This window comes from Elephantulus edwardii, unplaced genomic scaffold (genome assembly GCF_000299155.1).
Source record: "Elephantulus edwardii isolate Elephantulus edwardi_28Jun2011 unplaced genomic scaffold, EleEdw1.0 scaffold00011, whole genome shotgun sequence".
Taxonomy (NCBI): domain Eukaryota; kingdom Metazoa; phylum Chordata; class Mammalia; order Macroscelidea; family Macroscelididae; genus Elephantulus; species Elephantulus edwardii.
This window is the reverse complement of record NW_006399761.1, coordinates 22,847,207-22,864,419: the sequence shown is the minus strand read 5'-3', so window position 1 is coordinate 22,864,419 and position 17,213 is coordinate 22,847,207. Positions and strand designations below refer to the sequence as shown.

At 38.6% G+C, this 17,213-nt stretch overlaps 1 protein-coding gene across 1 annotated transcript in view; it reads right to left on the bottom strand.

Annotated features, from left to right (window-relative positions):
- Positions 1–17,213, bottom strand: part of WDPCP (WD repeat containing planar cell polarity effector) — a 317,353-nt gene that overhangs the window by 273,369 nt on the left and 26,771 nt on the right. The window contains exons 3-6 of the mRNA XM_006881030.1: positions 13,072–13,119; positions 12,195–12,239; positions 10,671–10,741; positions 10,323–10,382 (exon numbers count right to left, since the gene is read on the bottom strand). Coding sequence (XP_006881092.1) covers positions 10,323–10,382; positions 10,671–10,741; positions 12,195–12,239; positions 13,072–13,119 — 224 coding nt within the window. The remainder of the gene's footprint in view (positions 1–10,322; positions 10,383–10,670; positions 10,742–12,194; positions 12,240–13,071; positions 13,120–17,213) is intronic.

Below are 17,213 nucleotides of genomic sequence, written 5' to 3'. Positions count from 1 at the left end.
AAAAAAAAAAAGTTTAACATAAAGGTTTTGGTTTATGTTTTTGTGGTCCTTTAATGTCTCCAAGGACAAAATTTTTCTTAACTTTTGCAGATTACTGATCTTTGCTTTCTCTAACTCATTCTCTCTTTTTATTTGGTGTCATACAATTTAACTTCATCAGAGTCCTACTGATTTTATGTGTTTATTCTCCTAAAAGAAAGAGACGGTGGAAATCCTCAACTTCTTGATCTTTGGCTTTCACGATGAGTGTGTATATTTGAATTAACAGTTGTATTAACAGGTCTTCCTTGTACATGTATATGGGTAGTGTTCTGGCATTTACAGCATTATACTTCAGAACACATGTTGAAATGTTCTTTTTTAAATTAATTTTAATGAACGTTTACAGAGATTTTGGATATTCATTCATTCATTGTTTTACTTTTCCCCCTGCCCACCCCTCCACCCCAGTTCGCTCCTCTCTTTAAAAAGTAAAGTTCTTTCATTGGTATACAATCCCCCCCACCCCGCGAGTACACTTCATTCTGGACTCTTGTTCTTTTTTACAATGAATTTCCTACTATATATTCTTCTTCAATTTGTCATCCCCAGCTTAGTAGGATCATGTTACTGTTTGATTAAAAAATAACAGTCCATCTCAGTTCATGCCTGGAATATTGCTCTTCATGCAATCCATTTCCTTTCTGACACCTTCTAAGTTTCCTAGGTTCATACTTCTCACCTTCTATGTTTCAATTATATTTTAAAATTTTTTAGTTTTTTTTGTTTTGGTTTGGTTTTTGGTTTTTTACTATTATTAATTTTGATGAAAATTTAGAGACTTGGGATTTCCGTTCATTCATTGTTGCACTTTTCTCCCCGCCCACCAGTTCACTCTTCTCTTTGAAAAGGAAAAGAAAAATTATTTCATTGTTATACAATGCCTCCCTCCAAGTCCACTCCACTATGCAGCCTTCATTCTGGATTCCTGTCATGACAATAATACCTTTTTATATATCCCTTTTAAACAGTTCTCTCCCTCATCTGTTTCAATGCAGTATACATTATTTATCTCATCTCTCTCAGTCTCCCCCCAACTCCGAGGTCAGTCCCATTTTACAACAGTGGCCCTATGCAGTATTTGTCCTTTTGTGACTGAGATGTTTCACTAATCATAATGTCCTCCAGGTTCACCCATTTTGTATAATATGTCATAAGTTCCTTGTTTCTCAATGCAGCATAGTATTCCATTGTGTGAATATACCACAGCTTCTCTATCCAATTATGCTGCAATTATTAACGGCTGCCTTTAGCTTTCTCCTCATTTTGAGTCTTGCCACATTAGTAAATGAAAGTCCTCACTGAATGAAAGCTTTTCTCCATCCACATCATGATAGTAGACTCTCCTTTGAGGGGGCAGCTCTGCCATGGTCAAATCTCGAGTTCCTTCCAACCTGAGGGATTCATCTTCAACCTCTCAGGTGTTGCACTACTTTAACAATGCTCTTCTGTGACTCACGGGGTTTTCCAAGGTCTATTGTTTCAAAGTCGATAGCAAGTCCTGCTTCTCAGTCTTGTCATTTTACACAAGCTCTGCTGAAACATCTCTAACACGGGAGACCCTGCTTGTATTTGAAACATCAGTGGCACAGCTTCTAGAATCACAGCAATACTCAAGTCACCAAAGTATGGTGAACTGACTTCTATGTGACAAAGAAGGTGGCATCAGAACTGGAGGAAGACTCATTAATAAGCTACTATACGCAGATGATACAATCTTGCTTGCAGAAAGTAAAGACATGCTTACTGCAAAAAGTCAAAGACTACTGCCTTCAATATCGATTATATTTCAAAACCAAGTCTACAAGGACCCTTACAGCTGGCCCGAAAGGCAACATCATAATAAAATAAACACTGAGGTTGTCAAGGATTTAGTTTTATAGGATCCACAATCAATACTCATGGTAGCAGCAGTCAAGAAATAGGGGAAAAGTGTTGTTAATTAAATACTATGCAGCACTCAGGAGCAACAATTTTCCCTGTTATTTTTTTATTATTTATTTGCTTACAAAGTTTATATACATTGTGTTTCACACTATTCTTCATTTACATTGTGTTTCATGTCTTTTGCCCATTTTGTAATTGGGCTATCCATCTTTTTCTTGTGGAGGCCCTGTAGAATTCTGTAAATTTTTGTTATGAGACTCCTGTCTGAGATGGTATTGCCAAATGTTTGGGTTTGGTTTTTTTTTATTCCAGTCAGTGGGGTTTCTTTTCACTCTGCTGGAAAAGTTTTTTATGTGTAACAGGGATTTAATCTTTAGAAGGACCCATGCATCAATTTTATTCTCTCCTGGTTGTGTATTTCTCGAGGAACAACGATTTTGAAAAATACTACATAATTTGGGAGAGACTGAAAAGCATTACGCCCAGTGAACTAACTCAGTCTTCTAAGGGCAAATACTGCATAGGACCATTATTGTAAACACAGAATGATAACTAGTAAAACACTTATGAGGATCCAAGTGCAGAAGGGATGGATGCAGAGGGGTGAGGGGAAAATTACAGGACTGCATAACTGGTGGGTGGAGGGAGGGTAAAAGAAATGGGAAAGATCACCTGGGATCTGGAAAGACAGGGTAATAATGGGCATAATCCAAAGGAGATTAATTTTAGAAAACAGAATGAGTAGGAATGATTGTATGAAATAGTGAAAAATAGTATGAAACACAATGTATACAAACTTTGTAAGCAAACCAATATAAAATAAAAATTAAACAAATAAAAAGATGTGTTGCACTGAAAAAAATCTGCTGTTAAGGACCTCTTTGAAATATTCAAGAGCAAAGATGTCAGTTTAAAAACTAAAGTATACTTGACCCAAGTCAAGATACTTTCAACTGCTCCTTAAGCATCTGAAGGTTGGACAATGAATAAGGAATATCTAAGAAGAATCAGTGCCTTTGAATTATGGTGTTGGCAAAGAGTATATACCATTGACTGCCAAAAGAACAAAACCATCTTAAAGGAAATCAACCAAAGTGCTTTTAAGAGGCAAGGATGATGAAATTTCATCTCAGAAGCTTTGGGCTTGTTGTCAAAAGAGGTTAATCATTGGAAAAAGACATCCTGCTTGAAAAGATGGAGGATCAATAAAAGAGAGGAAGACCTTTGACGAGATGGACTGATCCAGTGATTGCAGCAATGGGCTTGAGCTTTGGCAGAGATTATGGTGAAGGTGTAGGATAGGGCAAGGTTTCATCTGCTGTTCATAGGGCTACAACGAGTTCTAATGGACTTGATGGCACCTAACAATAATTCTTTTGCCTAGATTATATTGTGCATGAGTCTAGAGACTATGGTGCACCTGACCATCCAGGCGATGGTCTTCGGATTACTTGCTATGCATCAGAGAGCTAACCAATGACCAAGGATGAGAGAAGAATTGGTGCCTTTGAGTTGGGGTTCTGGAGAAGAGAACTGAACATACCATGGACTGCCAAGAGAACTAATAGGTCTGTCTTGGAGAAGGTGAAACCAAGCTGCTCCTTGCAGGTAAGTTTTCAAAGCTCCATCTGACATACTTTGGTCATGTAGCCATGAGAGGTCAGTATTTGGAGAAGGACATCATGCTTGAAAGTTTCAAGGGATAACAAAAGAGAGGAAGTCCTTGAAGAGATGGACTGACACAATAACTGCGGCAATGGGGGTGGGTGTGTCAGAGACAGAGAGACTGGCTCAGGATAGAGCTGTTGTGCGTGGGGTCACTAGGAGTAGCAAGAAACTCTACGGCACATAACAGGTTATATTAGGAATTCAGCTCATGGCTTTCCCTTCCTGAGAAACTCCCACAGGACCGCCAAGTTAAGTACATAAGAAATACTGTAGAGACTATGTGCTATTATTAGTATTTGAACCATAAAAGAATAGTCTATGTCTTGTTATTTTTCAGGAGAAATGATACTGATGCTCACAGGATTTTGTGAAAGAAAAGAAGTAATGATGCCACATGTCTTACAGTTTTAAAGTCACAACAAGTTTAAAAGATCCTAATTTATCTGGGATAGACCTGGAAGACAATCTATGTTTTTTGCACACTGTGTCAAGTAATTTATGAAAAGAAATAAAGTAGGCTATTACATGATTAAGAATATAACCCAAGGAAATTAGAACTGAGACACAAACTGAGATCTGTACCAGTGTTCATAGCAGTGTTATTCACCATTGCAAGAACATGGAAACAGCCCAAATGTCCAATTACAACTGAATGGATTGAGAAGTTGTGGTACATTCACACAATGGAATACTACGCAGCACGCAGGTGCAATGATTTTGAAAAATATCACACAACCTGGAAGAGACTGGAGAGCATTACGCTGAGTGAACTAAGGCAGTCTCCTAAGGACAAATACTGCATACAACTATTTTTGTAAAAATAGGAAGATAACTAGTGAAATATGTATGGGGACCGATAGGAAGAAGGAGTGGGAGCTGAGGGGTGAGGATGTATAGGGGTGAAACCACAGGGTTGCACAGTTTGGTGGGTGAAGGGAGGGGGTGAAGAAAATGGGAAGGATCCAGTAGGGACATGAAAAGACAGGGTAATGATGGACAAGGTCCAATAGTGACTAACTTTAGAAAACATAATCATGAGAATGATGGTATGAAACACATTGTGAAGGAAAAATAGCACGAAACACAACGTATACAAACAATGTGAGCAAACCACTATAAAATGGAAAAATAAAAAAGAAAAGAAGAAAGTTTTCTCTTCCTGGAAGTTTAAAATTATGCTTAGAAAGGAGAACAGCTAAAGAAACCAAAATTGAAATGAATATATTATATTATTCTCTGGTGGCCTAGTGGTAAGAACCTGTGCTGCAATCCTGAAGGCACGCAGTTTGAGGCCACCAGCTGCTCCACAGGAGAAGGATGGACAATCTCCTCCCGTGCGACTGACTGCCTCTGAAAACCCACCAGAGGGGCAGCTATGGGTTGGTTCCGACTCTACAGTACACAACAACAACAACAAAAACGACGACGACGTCCAATATAGATTGATGATTCAAACAATAGAATCCACAATTAACACAGCAAAACTTGCATACATGCTTAGTACTAATATTATTTTTAATTATTTACAAATATTAATCTGATTTGCAACATAATACTTTCAAGAATTGATTAATTCCACCACAGTGGCAAACAGTGCATTGATTCTGAAACTATTATTTCCAAAGAAAGTTTGTAAAATGTGTTAAGAAACTCAAAGTAAGAGATGATCAAACTCTTCCTATTTACAAAACAATTTTTTTTGAAGTTGTCAAGAATTTAATTTTACTTGGATTCACAAATAATACACATAAAAGCAGCTATAAAGAAATTGAACAAATCTGCAAAAGACCACTTTAATATGTTTAAAAGAAAAAATAAATTTTAAAGAAAAGATAAATATTTAATATTGATAAACTTAATATTATAAATTTAATAGACAAAGATATGGTTCACCTAAACCAAGCCATGTTATTTTCAATATCCTGAAGGATTTGCTGCAGAACGTCAAGGACTACAGTCCTCAATATGGATTGCATCTTTTTTTTTTTTTTAATTTAGGTTGTTTATTTTTCATTTCAATGAACATCTACAGAGATTTTGGGATTCCATTCATTCATTTTAAGAGATAAAAAGGGGACAAATATACTGTGTACCTGTTGCATCTCAAACTAGGTATAGTCAAAGTTAAAAGCCAATTTCAAAAGACAGTTTTTCCCCAAACATACACACATGAATCTTTATTTGGAAGCTCTTCTGACTCTGTAAGTGGTAGGAATTATTTTTAACAGCACAATTTGCAGGTCATTAGCAACATTAACTAAATCTTCCTCATAAAGACAATTCACAGATTCATTATTTAATGAAGAGGAAGGCCCAAGCTCGGATTTTATCACCTGACACCCTTTACAATGTTGCATGCGCTTCTCCAACTCCTAAACAACTGAACTGGTTGAAGAGATAAAGATTACTGAAATAACTAAAATAAATCCCACAAGTCTTAAATTTGCCACTTCTTTGGAGTAAGATTCCTATCAGCTGTGGAGTGGCCAAGTTTACGAAATGAGAGTCTAAATGTTTTAATATTGACGTGCTGAAGTTTTTTCATTTCTTCCCCAAGAATGGCAGGACACTATGTTTGATCAACTGCTGTAAAATTCTGATGCTCAAGCTAAATTTTCAGAAGGATCTACCAAGAACAGAATGCACAAAATACTTTCAGAAAAACTAGCCGATAGTCCTGTCAAGAACTGAGTTTGTGGATGGATAATGTTGGGAGGTCTCTGCAAGGCCATTCACGCATCTTGGTGTTTCTGTGACGAGGAATGGGGCTGACAAGGGCCTGTGGGTGGAAACCAAGATATGTTGCTAACATGCAGTACATCGCAAATGTGCTGGTAGTGAGAGATATTCTTAAGGAATACCTTATTGTTCAAAGAAACAAAATTTAAAAATATGACTTCTTAAACCACATGCCTATGGAAACTCTATGAATTTGGCGAAGCTACGATAGTTACAGAAAGATTCCAGGTCTTTTGTTCATGGGGTCGCTATGAGTGGTGATCGATTTGATGGAAATCAACAACAATATAAAAAGAGGTAAATTCCACTGAAAGCGTTAAAAGCAGACTTGCTGGCACACAAGCTTAAGAAATCAGGATAGTCTGGTTGTTAAATGTTTCAAAAGTTTTACAATATGCCACAAACATTGCTTTTCTGAGTTAATTCAATAGTAATGGGACATTAGTCTCCATAATCTTTCCCCCGAAACACTTGTTTATTAGAGTAAAATGCAATAAAGTCTATCTAAAAGGAATTGCCTATTGGGATGCTCTACTGCATATTTTAAGAGGACTAGACATGTTCCAACTTACCCTGCGTGATGGGTGGAGGCCTCAAGACACACCCCTTACTATAGGTGGCAGGCTTGCCCTCCAGTCAAATAATTCTGTTTTCTAAGGTGAGTAATGGCATTAACTACAGTTAGAGTTGCATTTAACTTAAAACTTTGTGGAGCTTACTTTGTATCGAACTTTTAAGGAGAGAAGCAAATTTTCTCACTCTTTGAAGAGTGTCTAAATTGAATTTAAGGAGTAATACGGTTGGTTCTAAATTATACGACACAACTTCTACGGAGCTCTGGTGGACTAGTGGTAAAAAGCTGTGCTGCAGTCCCAAACGCATGCGGTTTGAAAAGACTCTATGGAAGGAAGATGGGCAGTCTTCTCCTCTCATGCAACATACAGTCTCTGAAAGCCTGCCGGAGGGTCAGCTGTCAGTCGGTGCTTGACCAAAGACACACAACAACAACAACAGTTCTAAAAACATTAACTCAGCCTATAACTAGTTTCTGGAAAATAATAATTTTGTGCCAGTTGAGGACATAGCTTAGCAATTACCTCTGAGGAAAAATTAAGATTAATTGGAAAAAAAAATAAATGAGGAAAAGCTACCAGCTACTGTCAGGTCAAGTTCAATTCAAGGCAATACAGGTGTTTGGGAGTAGAAATTGTACTGTGGTCTTCAAATACCCCCAATCTTTCAGAAATTAACAGCTGCACCTTTGTTCTGAGGCATTTCTGTTGTCATCGTTGTTGTTATGTGCTCTCCAGTTGGAATGACTCATAGCTGACTCTCCAGTGGGTTTTCAGAGGCTTTAACACTCATGGGCAGAGAGGCCCTCTTTCTCCATGGAGCAGCTGGCAGGCTCAAACTGCCTGCCTTTGGTAACTCCTTACCACTCGGCCATCAGGGCACCTCTAGGTGGGCTCAAACTGCCAGAACTTTTGATAGCAGCCAAGCATTTAACCGACTGTGCCACCCAATGACTCCTGAGAAAAAACTGGAGTCTACTCAAATGACAGTCAGTAGTCAGACAGAAGTTCAAGATAGGCTTATAATTAATACAAGTTGCTGTTGTAGCTGCAGGAGTAAAACTACTGGTCTGACGTTCAAACAGTAATGGTTAGATCTAAAATAAAGTACAATGTACAGAAATAAAAATTTAACCTGATACAGGAAGTTATATAAAATTCTAAATATTAATAGTGTTGACACAATATCAATTACAACAATAAGGCGAATATAAAACACACAGAGAGACACCCGCACATAGACAAAATGAAAATTAGCTGCCACCAAGTTGATTCTGAATCTCGGCAGCCTCCCTGTCACAGGGCAGAAGAGCTTGTTCTTGTCTGTAAGCTTTACAGAAGCAGATGACAGATCCTTTCGCATGCAATGCCCCAGGATAGGTTTGAACAGGCAACCTTTAGGTAGTCGTCAAGTACAAAACTTTTGTGCCACCCAGTGACCTGCTGAATAGATTATATCTTATGATTATAATTTTTTTATCCTATGGACTGCCAAGAAAACCAACAGATTCATTGTAGAGAGGATTAAACCAGGCTGCTCCTTGGAGGCAAGGATTCTGGGGCTTCGTCTGACATACTTTGGACATGTTGTAAGGAGAGACAGGTCTTTGGAGAAGGACATCATGCTGGGCAGAGTGGAGGGACAGCGCAGGAGGGGAAGACCCTCTATGAGGTGGATTGATTCAGTGACTGGGGTACTCGGGATGGGTTTGTCAGAGGCAATGAGATTGGCACAGGACAGGGCAGGGTTTAGGGCTGTTGTACATAGGGTCGCTATGAGTAGCAAACGACTCGACGGCACATAACAACAACAACAAGAAGAAGCAGGTGATAATTTTCCAGGTAAACAGAGGTTTTTAAACCTACAAGCAAAGTGGAGGCCTTTGTCCATTACACTGTGAGCAATGAACGCCCACTAGGTCCTCATTATGTTCTGAACTGAGGTCGATGCAGCACATAGCTGACTCTGCAGACCCTGGAGTGCTTTCCAGTTGAACTTTCTGATGGAATGTTCTACATGATAGATAGATCCTAGCTACCCGGTCCAATACTGTATGTAACAGGTGGCTGCTGAGTGCTTAAAATCTAAGGAATCCACCTGAGGAACTGAACTTTTCATTTCATTTTTAAAACTGTGTTCCTTTTTTGTTCCGTTTTTCCTTTTTTGTTTAAATGCTCTTGTCTTTTTAAAAATGCTTTTTGGCTGAGAAAAACTAGATATATTATGTATACAGAATTGAAACAGATGAGGGAGAGAACAGTTTAAAAGCGATATATTACAGGGTATTATGATTATCACAGGAATCCAGAATTAAGGTTGCATAGTGGAGTGCATTTGGGGCAGGGGGATTGTACACCAATGAAGAAGTTTGTCTTTAGCTTTTCAAAGAAAGGAGTGAACTGGGGGTGGGGGGCAGCAAGGGGTAGATAAAAAAGTGCAACAATGAATGAATGGAAATCCAAAATCTCTGTAAATGTTCATCAAAAGTAGTAAAATAAAATTTTTTTAAAAATTTTAAAAATGCCTCTTGGGGGGGACGGTGGAAATAGAGGGTGACGATAGGGGGGTACGGTGTTAATCATAGAGCTGCACAATTCGATGGGTGGGTGGGGTGAAGGAAATTGGAAGGATCTTTTGTGAAAAACAATGTGTTCAAACGCTGTAAATAAATGTAGGTAATATAAAAAAATTTTAAAAATTTAAAAATAATGTTTCTTTCCTTAATCTTACCAGATTGAAATTTTTGTTTAAATTGCTGCATATGACTAATAATTACCATATTAAACCGCATAGTGGGTAAGGAGTTAAAAACAAAAGAGCAAATGCCTTGTCCTATCAGGGTCTAACTCTAGGCTGCTTACTGACCTCTGCACACCTGGTATTTCCAAACAATGAAGGGGTTTGCGACACAATGTTCTGCCCTGCAATTTCATCTTCATTCAAAAAATGTGATTAGATCTAGCCCCGTAAGCATCATATACAACTCTCAGCCAATATTCAAACAAACAATGATGCCCCAGAAACATTTTTTTTAATGTTTATAATGGGCCAGTACTATTACACTGATTCATTCGGTAGCCTGTGTCCATTGATCATGTAACGTGAGTTCTAAAAGGCTAATCACAGGGTCACACAATTTGATGGGCGAAGGGAGGGGTGGGGAAAGGAAAAGGGGAAAGATCCGGTGTGAAAAGCAATGTATACAAACTTTGTAAATAAAAAAGTATAAAATTAAAATTTTATAAAAAAAGACTAAACAAAAATAAATAAAATGGCTCGAGTATAAACTTTGAAATATCTGTTCCTTCAAAGTGTCTGTTCGCTCCCTGTCATAACACAGAAATGCCAGTTCCTGCATCGTTTCAGCTCCACCGGTTAAACACTGCAAAAATAAAAGTATGCCAAACTATTTTTACCTGACAGACATATTTGTTCTTCCATTTGCTCAGCACACAGTGACTGTTTTGCATCAGCTCCTGAAGGACAACACAAAAAAGTGGGCGATATACATTTGTTGTTATCAGTTAAAGTGCTTCTGATTTGCAAGGGGCTTGGGGAGGGGGGGAGATCAGCGAGCCACACAAAGAGGCAAGTGTCATGGAACTCCTCACTGGACAAAAGCAAAGCTCTCGTCACCAGGCTAGCTGATCCTTTAGAAAAATTAAAGCTGGTGAAAGATGGGTTGTGTTGTGTTTGGGGTTTTTTTTTTTTTGGTAAAAAAAGGATGATTTGTTGTTGCTGTTTTGAAACTTTCTGAAAGATACCTCCAACTCCTTGAGTGAGTCCCGAAGCCTTTCTGGGCGCCTGTTTTTGAGTGTCCAAGGATAATCTCGTGCTGGCAAATAAAACATGTATTACAGTTAGTTCAACAGGACTTACAAAGGAAACACTACTTGCCAGTGTGACTTAGGAAGATTAAAATAAAACAACTTCATAATTGAAAGGCAGGAGGCTTCATTTCTATCATCAAATGACAGCCTTTGAAAGGCTCTGTCACAGGAACAGGATTTTTACCACAAAACAATCTCCCTGATCATAATTTCACGTTGACAACCAACAATCCTCAGAGAGCCTCTGAGACTTCATAGGCCTGGGAGGCTAGTACTCACCAGGAAGTGACCCATTCTACCCCACTGAAGTGACTGCATGAAAAGAACGAAATATTTGCTCCAAAAGAAATCCCCACTTTTGTAAGTGGTTTCCTCAGACCTTGACATTCTCAGGAGTATATGAAGAAATAAACAATACATAGAAACAGGACACAAAAAGTGTTTAAAGAACACAGTTATATAGTAAAGAAAAAATATCTTAAGAAAAGCAAAGTTTTAACAAATTAGCCCTAATATTGGTTTTTTTCTTTAAAATGGTTCTCTCTAAAATTTATAGCACAATTCAGTAATGATAGGCCTTTGTTTTGTTTTTGGATTCATTTAACTTATAAACCAAATTACTTGGTATATTCTCAATGTTAAACTCATAATAATATCAGTTTCCTCATAGAAAGGAGCTAATTTGGAGACTTTTAATAATAATTCTAAATAAAATTATGTGTTTGTGTGTGTATACATACTGTGATTTATATATAAATAATATATATGCATCTATAGACACTTAAGGGAGCTCTGGTAGCCTAGTGTCAAGAAGCTGCACTACAGTGCTAAAGGCATGCAGTTCGAGACCACCATATTTGGGAATGGAAAAGACTAGAGGAAATGAAATACTAGTATTTATAATTATAAATTTAATTTTCTTAAAATGGATGAATTTCAGTATTTCAGGCAAAGTCGGCATTGTAAAATGTCCCACTGGACCTTGAGGATGACATATTTAATTTAAATGTATTAAATAATACATATTTCAGAAAGAAAACTTAAATTCACATAAGCATATGTCTCATCAAAGCAGGATACTGCAGGGGTCTCAATAGTTGTGAATTAGAAAGGTCTGTAATATATATATATATGTACTTAAACAATGGGTTTTGCATTTAAAAGAAATCTGATATGAACAGTTTTCTTAATTATGCAGAAAAAAAGAATGTTAACACTGAACCTTTAAGGATATGAAAATTCAAGGTTTTCAATCATTACAAAAAATATGGAGTGCATTCAGGGCGGGGGGGGCGTAGTTTATCTTTTGCTTTTCAAAGAGAGGAACGAACTGGGGGGTGGCAGGGTAAGAGAAAAAAAGTGCAACAATGAATGACTGGAAATCCAAAATCTCTGTAAATGTTCATTAAAATTAATAAAATAAAATAAAATAAATAAAAAAACATTAAGCAAGCTTACATTCTGCCAACTTCTGCTTTTCTTCTAAGTGACCATGCTCGGTTACTGATGTTACAGAGGGAGAGAGAAAGAAAGAAGGGGGAAACATGGAATTTATTTTTTATAATAGCTTTTCTTTTTATATAAACATCTAATTTATTATAATATATACATAGAGATGAATCTATTATGGTAAACCTTGAAAAGGACGGATACAACAGACTTAATTTGATGTGTTCATTTCAGAGTTATTTCCCAAATCTGCCGCCAGAAGCTTATGTAGCTCAACAGGTGGGCTAATATCCTAGGCTTCCAATCTCATCAGATAGTGAAAGGAGCTGCAAGTGAGCCCAGAACAGAAGCTGCTTCAGTCTGTCATCAGAACCATGAAGGCAGCCCATTAGCCACCAAGCTAAGCATACAGGATGCCCACACAAGACCCACTTCAACAGAGACCAAAACAGGAAGCAACTCCAGTGAGAAAGACCTCTGGCCCATCATGAAACTTCTAAGATTAACAGGATTAATCAGATAAAGAAAATTGATCATTCACTCAGAAATGCCTATTTTCAGATATCAGATGAGGACCCGGGAGGCCAGCCTCAGTGCGACCCATGCATTAACAATGCCCTCTACTGGAACGTTGATAAATAAACGAGCACAGACTGTCCTCATACCCTGACGAGCAGGAAGATGAACATTTTCATGTCCTGCAGAAACATTTTCTCAATATGGCTTATTTTAAAAAGAAGAGATACTGAGCTCAGCACTTTTCTAAAGATTGAAGTGACTCTCCTCTTGAAATCCAAGGATTTCTCCAAAGCTCAAAAATGGTCAGTGTTTTCTACTTAAGACTAATTGATTTCTAAAATTCAGCTTAGTGGCAAAGACACATTACCTGGTTGCTCTTTCTTGTCATAATACTGGTAAATCCCGATGTCTCTGTCTATAAAAACGAAGAAGAAAAATCAAATTGTAGTAAGAAGTTAGACCAAACAAGAAACCAAGCTGTTTTAGACGATGGTGACAAACAGATGGCCTCTATGTATGACAGAAAATAAGGGAGCTCCAAAGCACCTGGTGTCAAGCTCATCTCTTCTAGGGGCATGTAGGGACTGGACAGTTTTGTCAATGTTAATTTAATGAGAAAGGATCCACACAAAGTCATAATGGTAAGAGCAAAATGTTAAGAGATATCCTGAAAGCAGAGAAGATAAAATTTTTGTCCATAATTTCTCTAGTATTATTCAAAGACACTACCACTGGCATTGACAAACAAAACCAGCGGCCGGAAAACCATGCTCTACCTGTTGGATTCGGAACTGTGCCTTTCCTCACTCCTTACACAGTTAAAGGGTCTAGCTATCAATCTATAGCATTTAGGGGAAACGTACTGGAAAGAACAGGACACATTCATAGAAAGAATGGATAAGAGATTAGAAACTGGTTTCAATTCAAAAAACTTTCCAAATACATCCAAACTTGGATTCTTTGCTGGGGCAACTTAACAAGCCAAGACGGATGTTGTCAGCCGCTGAGTTCGATTTAACCAAGGAATTTGTCCTTGCCATGTAATTCTGAGAAAGCAAAATACTTTGTTTTCTTTATATCTCCAAATAATCTTTCCTTCAAGTAACATTGTTTCCTTCCACACAAAGTAATTCATTCTCAGTTCTAGCAGAAGGGGACTTGTCCTGAAGTGGAAGCAGTCCAGGCTGCCCCCTAGTGCCTGCTGCTCCAAACTTTCACCCAGATGGAGGAACCCGAAAAACTGTATTACACTGGGAACTTGCTTCCTTACCACAGAATGTGAACTGACGATTAGCTGATCCTCCCCCATCCCTCTCTCACGTTTTCCAAAATAATCAATGAGTCCTTACAGAAGCTGTATTTTATTCAGCATGCATACAGACTGCAGGAACGCCATCGATGACATCTAACAAAGAGCGAGTGTGGGAAAGGGCCAGTCTAGAGTCCTGGCAATGCTGCGTTTTGGTTTGATTCTTGCTCCCCGCACTTCGGCTGGGGGGTGACTCTCACTACCTACCAACACAGCGACTGTTCACAGTGTGCAGCAACCACGATTGTTGTTTGTAATTGAAAGCATCGTCTTTCAGTACATATGTTATTCATCAACTCAAAGGGGTTTTGGTTTGTTTTTCTAATCCAAGAATCAAAGGCACTATGTCCACAGCCAATTATAATATTCCAGGCTCTAACTGTCACGGCGCTATGTCTAAATGGTGGCCTAGTGTCAAGAAGCTGCACTCATAATCCTGAAGTAATCCTGCACTGTAATCCTGAAGGCACGTGGTTTGAGGCACCAGCTTCTCCATGAGAGAAGAACGGGCTGTCTCCGCCCGGATAATTAACTGCCTCTGAAAACCCACCGGAGGGTCAACTATGGGTCAGTCTGACTCTACAGTACACAAAAAAAGAAGAAAACTGTGAAGTTTACAGTGGGTCCTAACTTCCATGCACACATCTGACCTCCTGTATCCAGCTCACAATGGGGTCGCCAAACTCAAGCAAGATGAAGAATTTGTACATTCTGAGAATGAGCAAGGTATTTACATGGTTACAAAGAAGAGAGTAGCTTTACCAAGGAGAGGCCTAGCTGCTACCACCTGAGTCAAGCACTCACAATTATTAGCTGCAAATATTGTTGTTATGAGCCATCAAGCTGGAATCGACTCAGAGTTGACCTTTCTGTGAGTTTTCTGAGGCTATAAAATGTTTGAGAGGAGACTCTCCATCTTCTTCTCACAGAGAGGCTGGCAGATTCAAACTACAGGCCTTTGGGTCTGCAGCACAATCCCTTACCCACTAGGCCATCTGAGTGCCCTTGATTATCAGTTAAGGAACATTTATGTGGACCACTGAAGAAGACACACTGAGAATACAGAATCACTTCGGGGACATTCCTGCCAAATATGCATACCTCAAATCTAATTGTGAGGAAAGTCAAGCTTAAGAACATCCTAAGAAAAATAACTATTTAAAATTAAATGCAACACTCTTGTTGCTTACTGTCAAAAGGGAAGTGTTTCTTCTCACATTCATTCATGAGCTGGCTAGGGACAAAACACTTGTTTGAAAATAATTTTCCACTTAACTTTGAAGGCATCCTTCCACTGCCTGACAGCTTCCAGTGTTGGTGTTGAAAAGGTCAAAAGAGACTGAGTCTAATACATTGTATGTGTTCTGTTTTTTTGGGATTTGGTGTGTGGAGTTGGTGTTCGGAAATTTCACAATGATAAAGCTCTTTATCCACTTACTGCACTGAGTACTTCTAGTCAGTCTAGAAAGTCATTTACTTATTTCTATGAAAATTACTAGTGACTTTTAAAAATCATTTCCATCTGCACTCCTTGCTGCTTTTTCTGGAATTAGTTTGACCTGGAGCTCTTAGCCGGAGTCTCTAATATTCTTACACTTTTTCTCTCCTTTTTTGTCACTGATGCATTTAATTTTTTTCTATCAAATGTATGAATTCCTTCAACATCATTTTCCCCTAACTATACAAAATAAATTCCAGAGAGTAAACAATAGGAATAATATATCTCCTATTCAACAATGTCAGTGTAGAGACTAAGGTGTGCCTCATCCAGGCCATGGTCTTCTCAATTACTATGTATCAGAGAGCTGGACAGTTACTAAGGATGACAGAAGAATTGATGTCTTTGAGCTGTGGTGCTGGAGAAGGGTACTGAACATACCCTAGACCACCAAGGGAACAAACAGGTCTCTTCAGGAGAAGGTGAAACCAAGCTGCTCCTTGGAGGCAATGATTTTGAAGAGTTGTCACAAATACTGTGGGCATGCTGCCAAGAGGGACCAATCTTTGGAGAAGGACAGAGGGGCAGCGCAGGAGAGGGAGGCCCTGGATGAGATGGATTGACACAGTGACTGTGATAACAGGGGCAGGAGGAGATTACACCTCCTTCTCCAGCAGAGCATCTGGTGGATTTGAACCATGTGCCTTCAGGGTTACAGCACAGCTTCTTGCCACTAGGCCACCAGAGCTCCCGATTTTTGTCTCTTCTTAAGAGTTTTCCACCTCACCCCCATCCCCCACCGCTTCTGTATTCATCATTAAATAAAATACTATACTGGAAATGCTACCATAACATTTATTTTTAAATTTTGTTTTACACATTGAATGAATACAAAAGGCTATCATGTAGTCTTTAAAAGTACAAAAGAAGAAATATAAGGTTAAAAATACACAATTCTCACAATCAGTGAAAATGTGGGCCTTTAACTCTGATTATTTCAGCTCCACAAAAATGATAACAATTGCCTTATGAGTAGTTCATTCCAGAACTTCAACATTCTTTACTGTTTGAAGTATGAAAACACTAATGAGACCACCACAAAGTGGTATGCTATCCAATTCAGGTGAATGGAGCAGGGCTCGGTGGCACAGAGGATCCAGAGAAAATATGAATATGCCAGTGGTGGTTAAGGCTGTGTCAGCATGGCTGCCCAGGGTACCCTCTGCCTTCCCGTTACACTCCTGTGATATCCATCACTCTACGGCCTCTTCCAATTCTGCTCAAACACCTCATTTGGTATTCCATTAGTTCTTGGGGTCTTATTTTGTTGAGTTTTCGTTTGGGGGTGGGTTTTTTTGTTTGGTTGATTTGTTTTCATTGTACTTGTTGTTTTTGGGGGTTTTTTTTGCCAGTGCTTTCAGTGCAGCTTGGAATTCCATTATCATTGATTCTTTTTTTTTTTTTTCTGGTATGCTCTACTTTTTTTTTATTCATTTCAATGAACATCTACAGGTGGGGGTGTGGGTGTGGGTGTGCGGGGGGGGGATTGTATACCAATGAAGGAGTTTTTCTTTTTGCTTTTCAAGGAGAGGAGTGAACTGGGGGTGGGGCTGGGATGGGCGGGGAGAAAAGTGCAACAATGAATGAATCTCTGTAGATGTTCACTCAAGGTGGATGGATCATTGACCTAGGACTAAAACCAAGGACTATAAACTTCATTAAAGAAAAGCTTGGAAGAACTTTAGTAGTCCTAATCCACAAC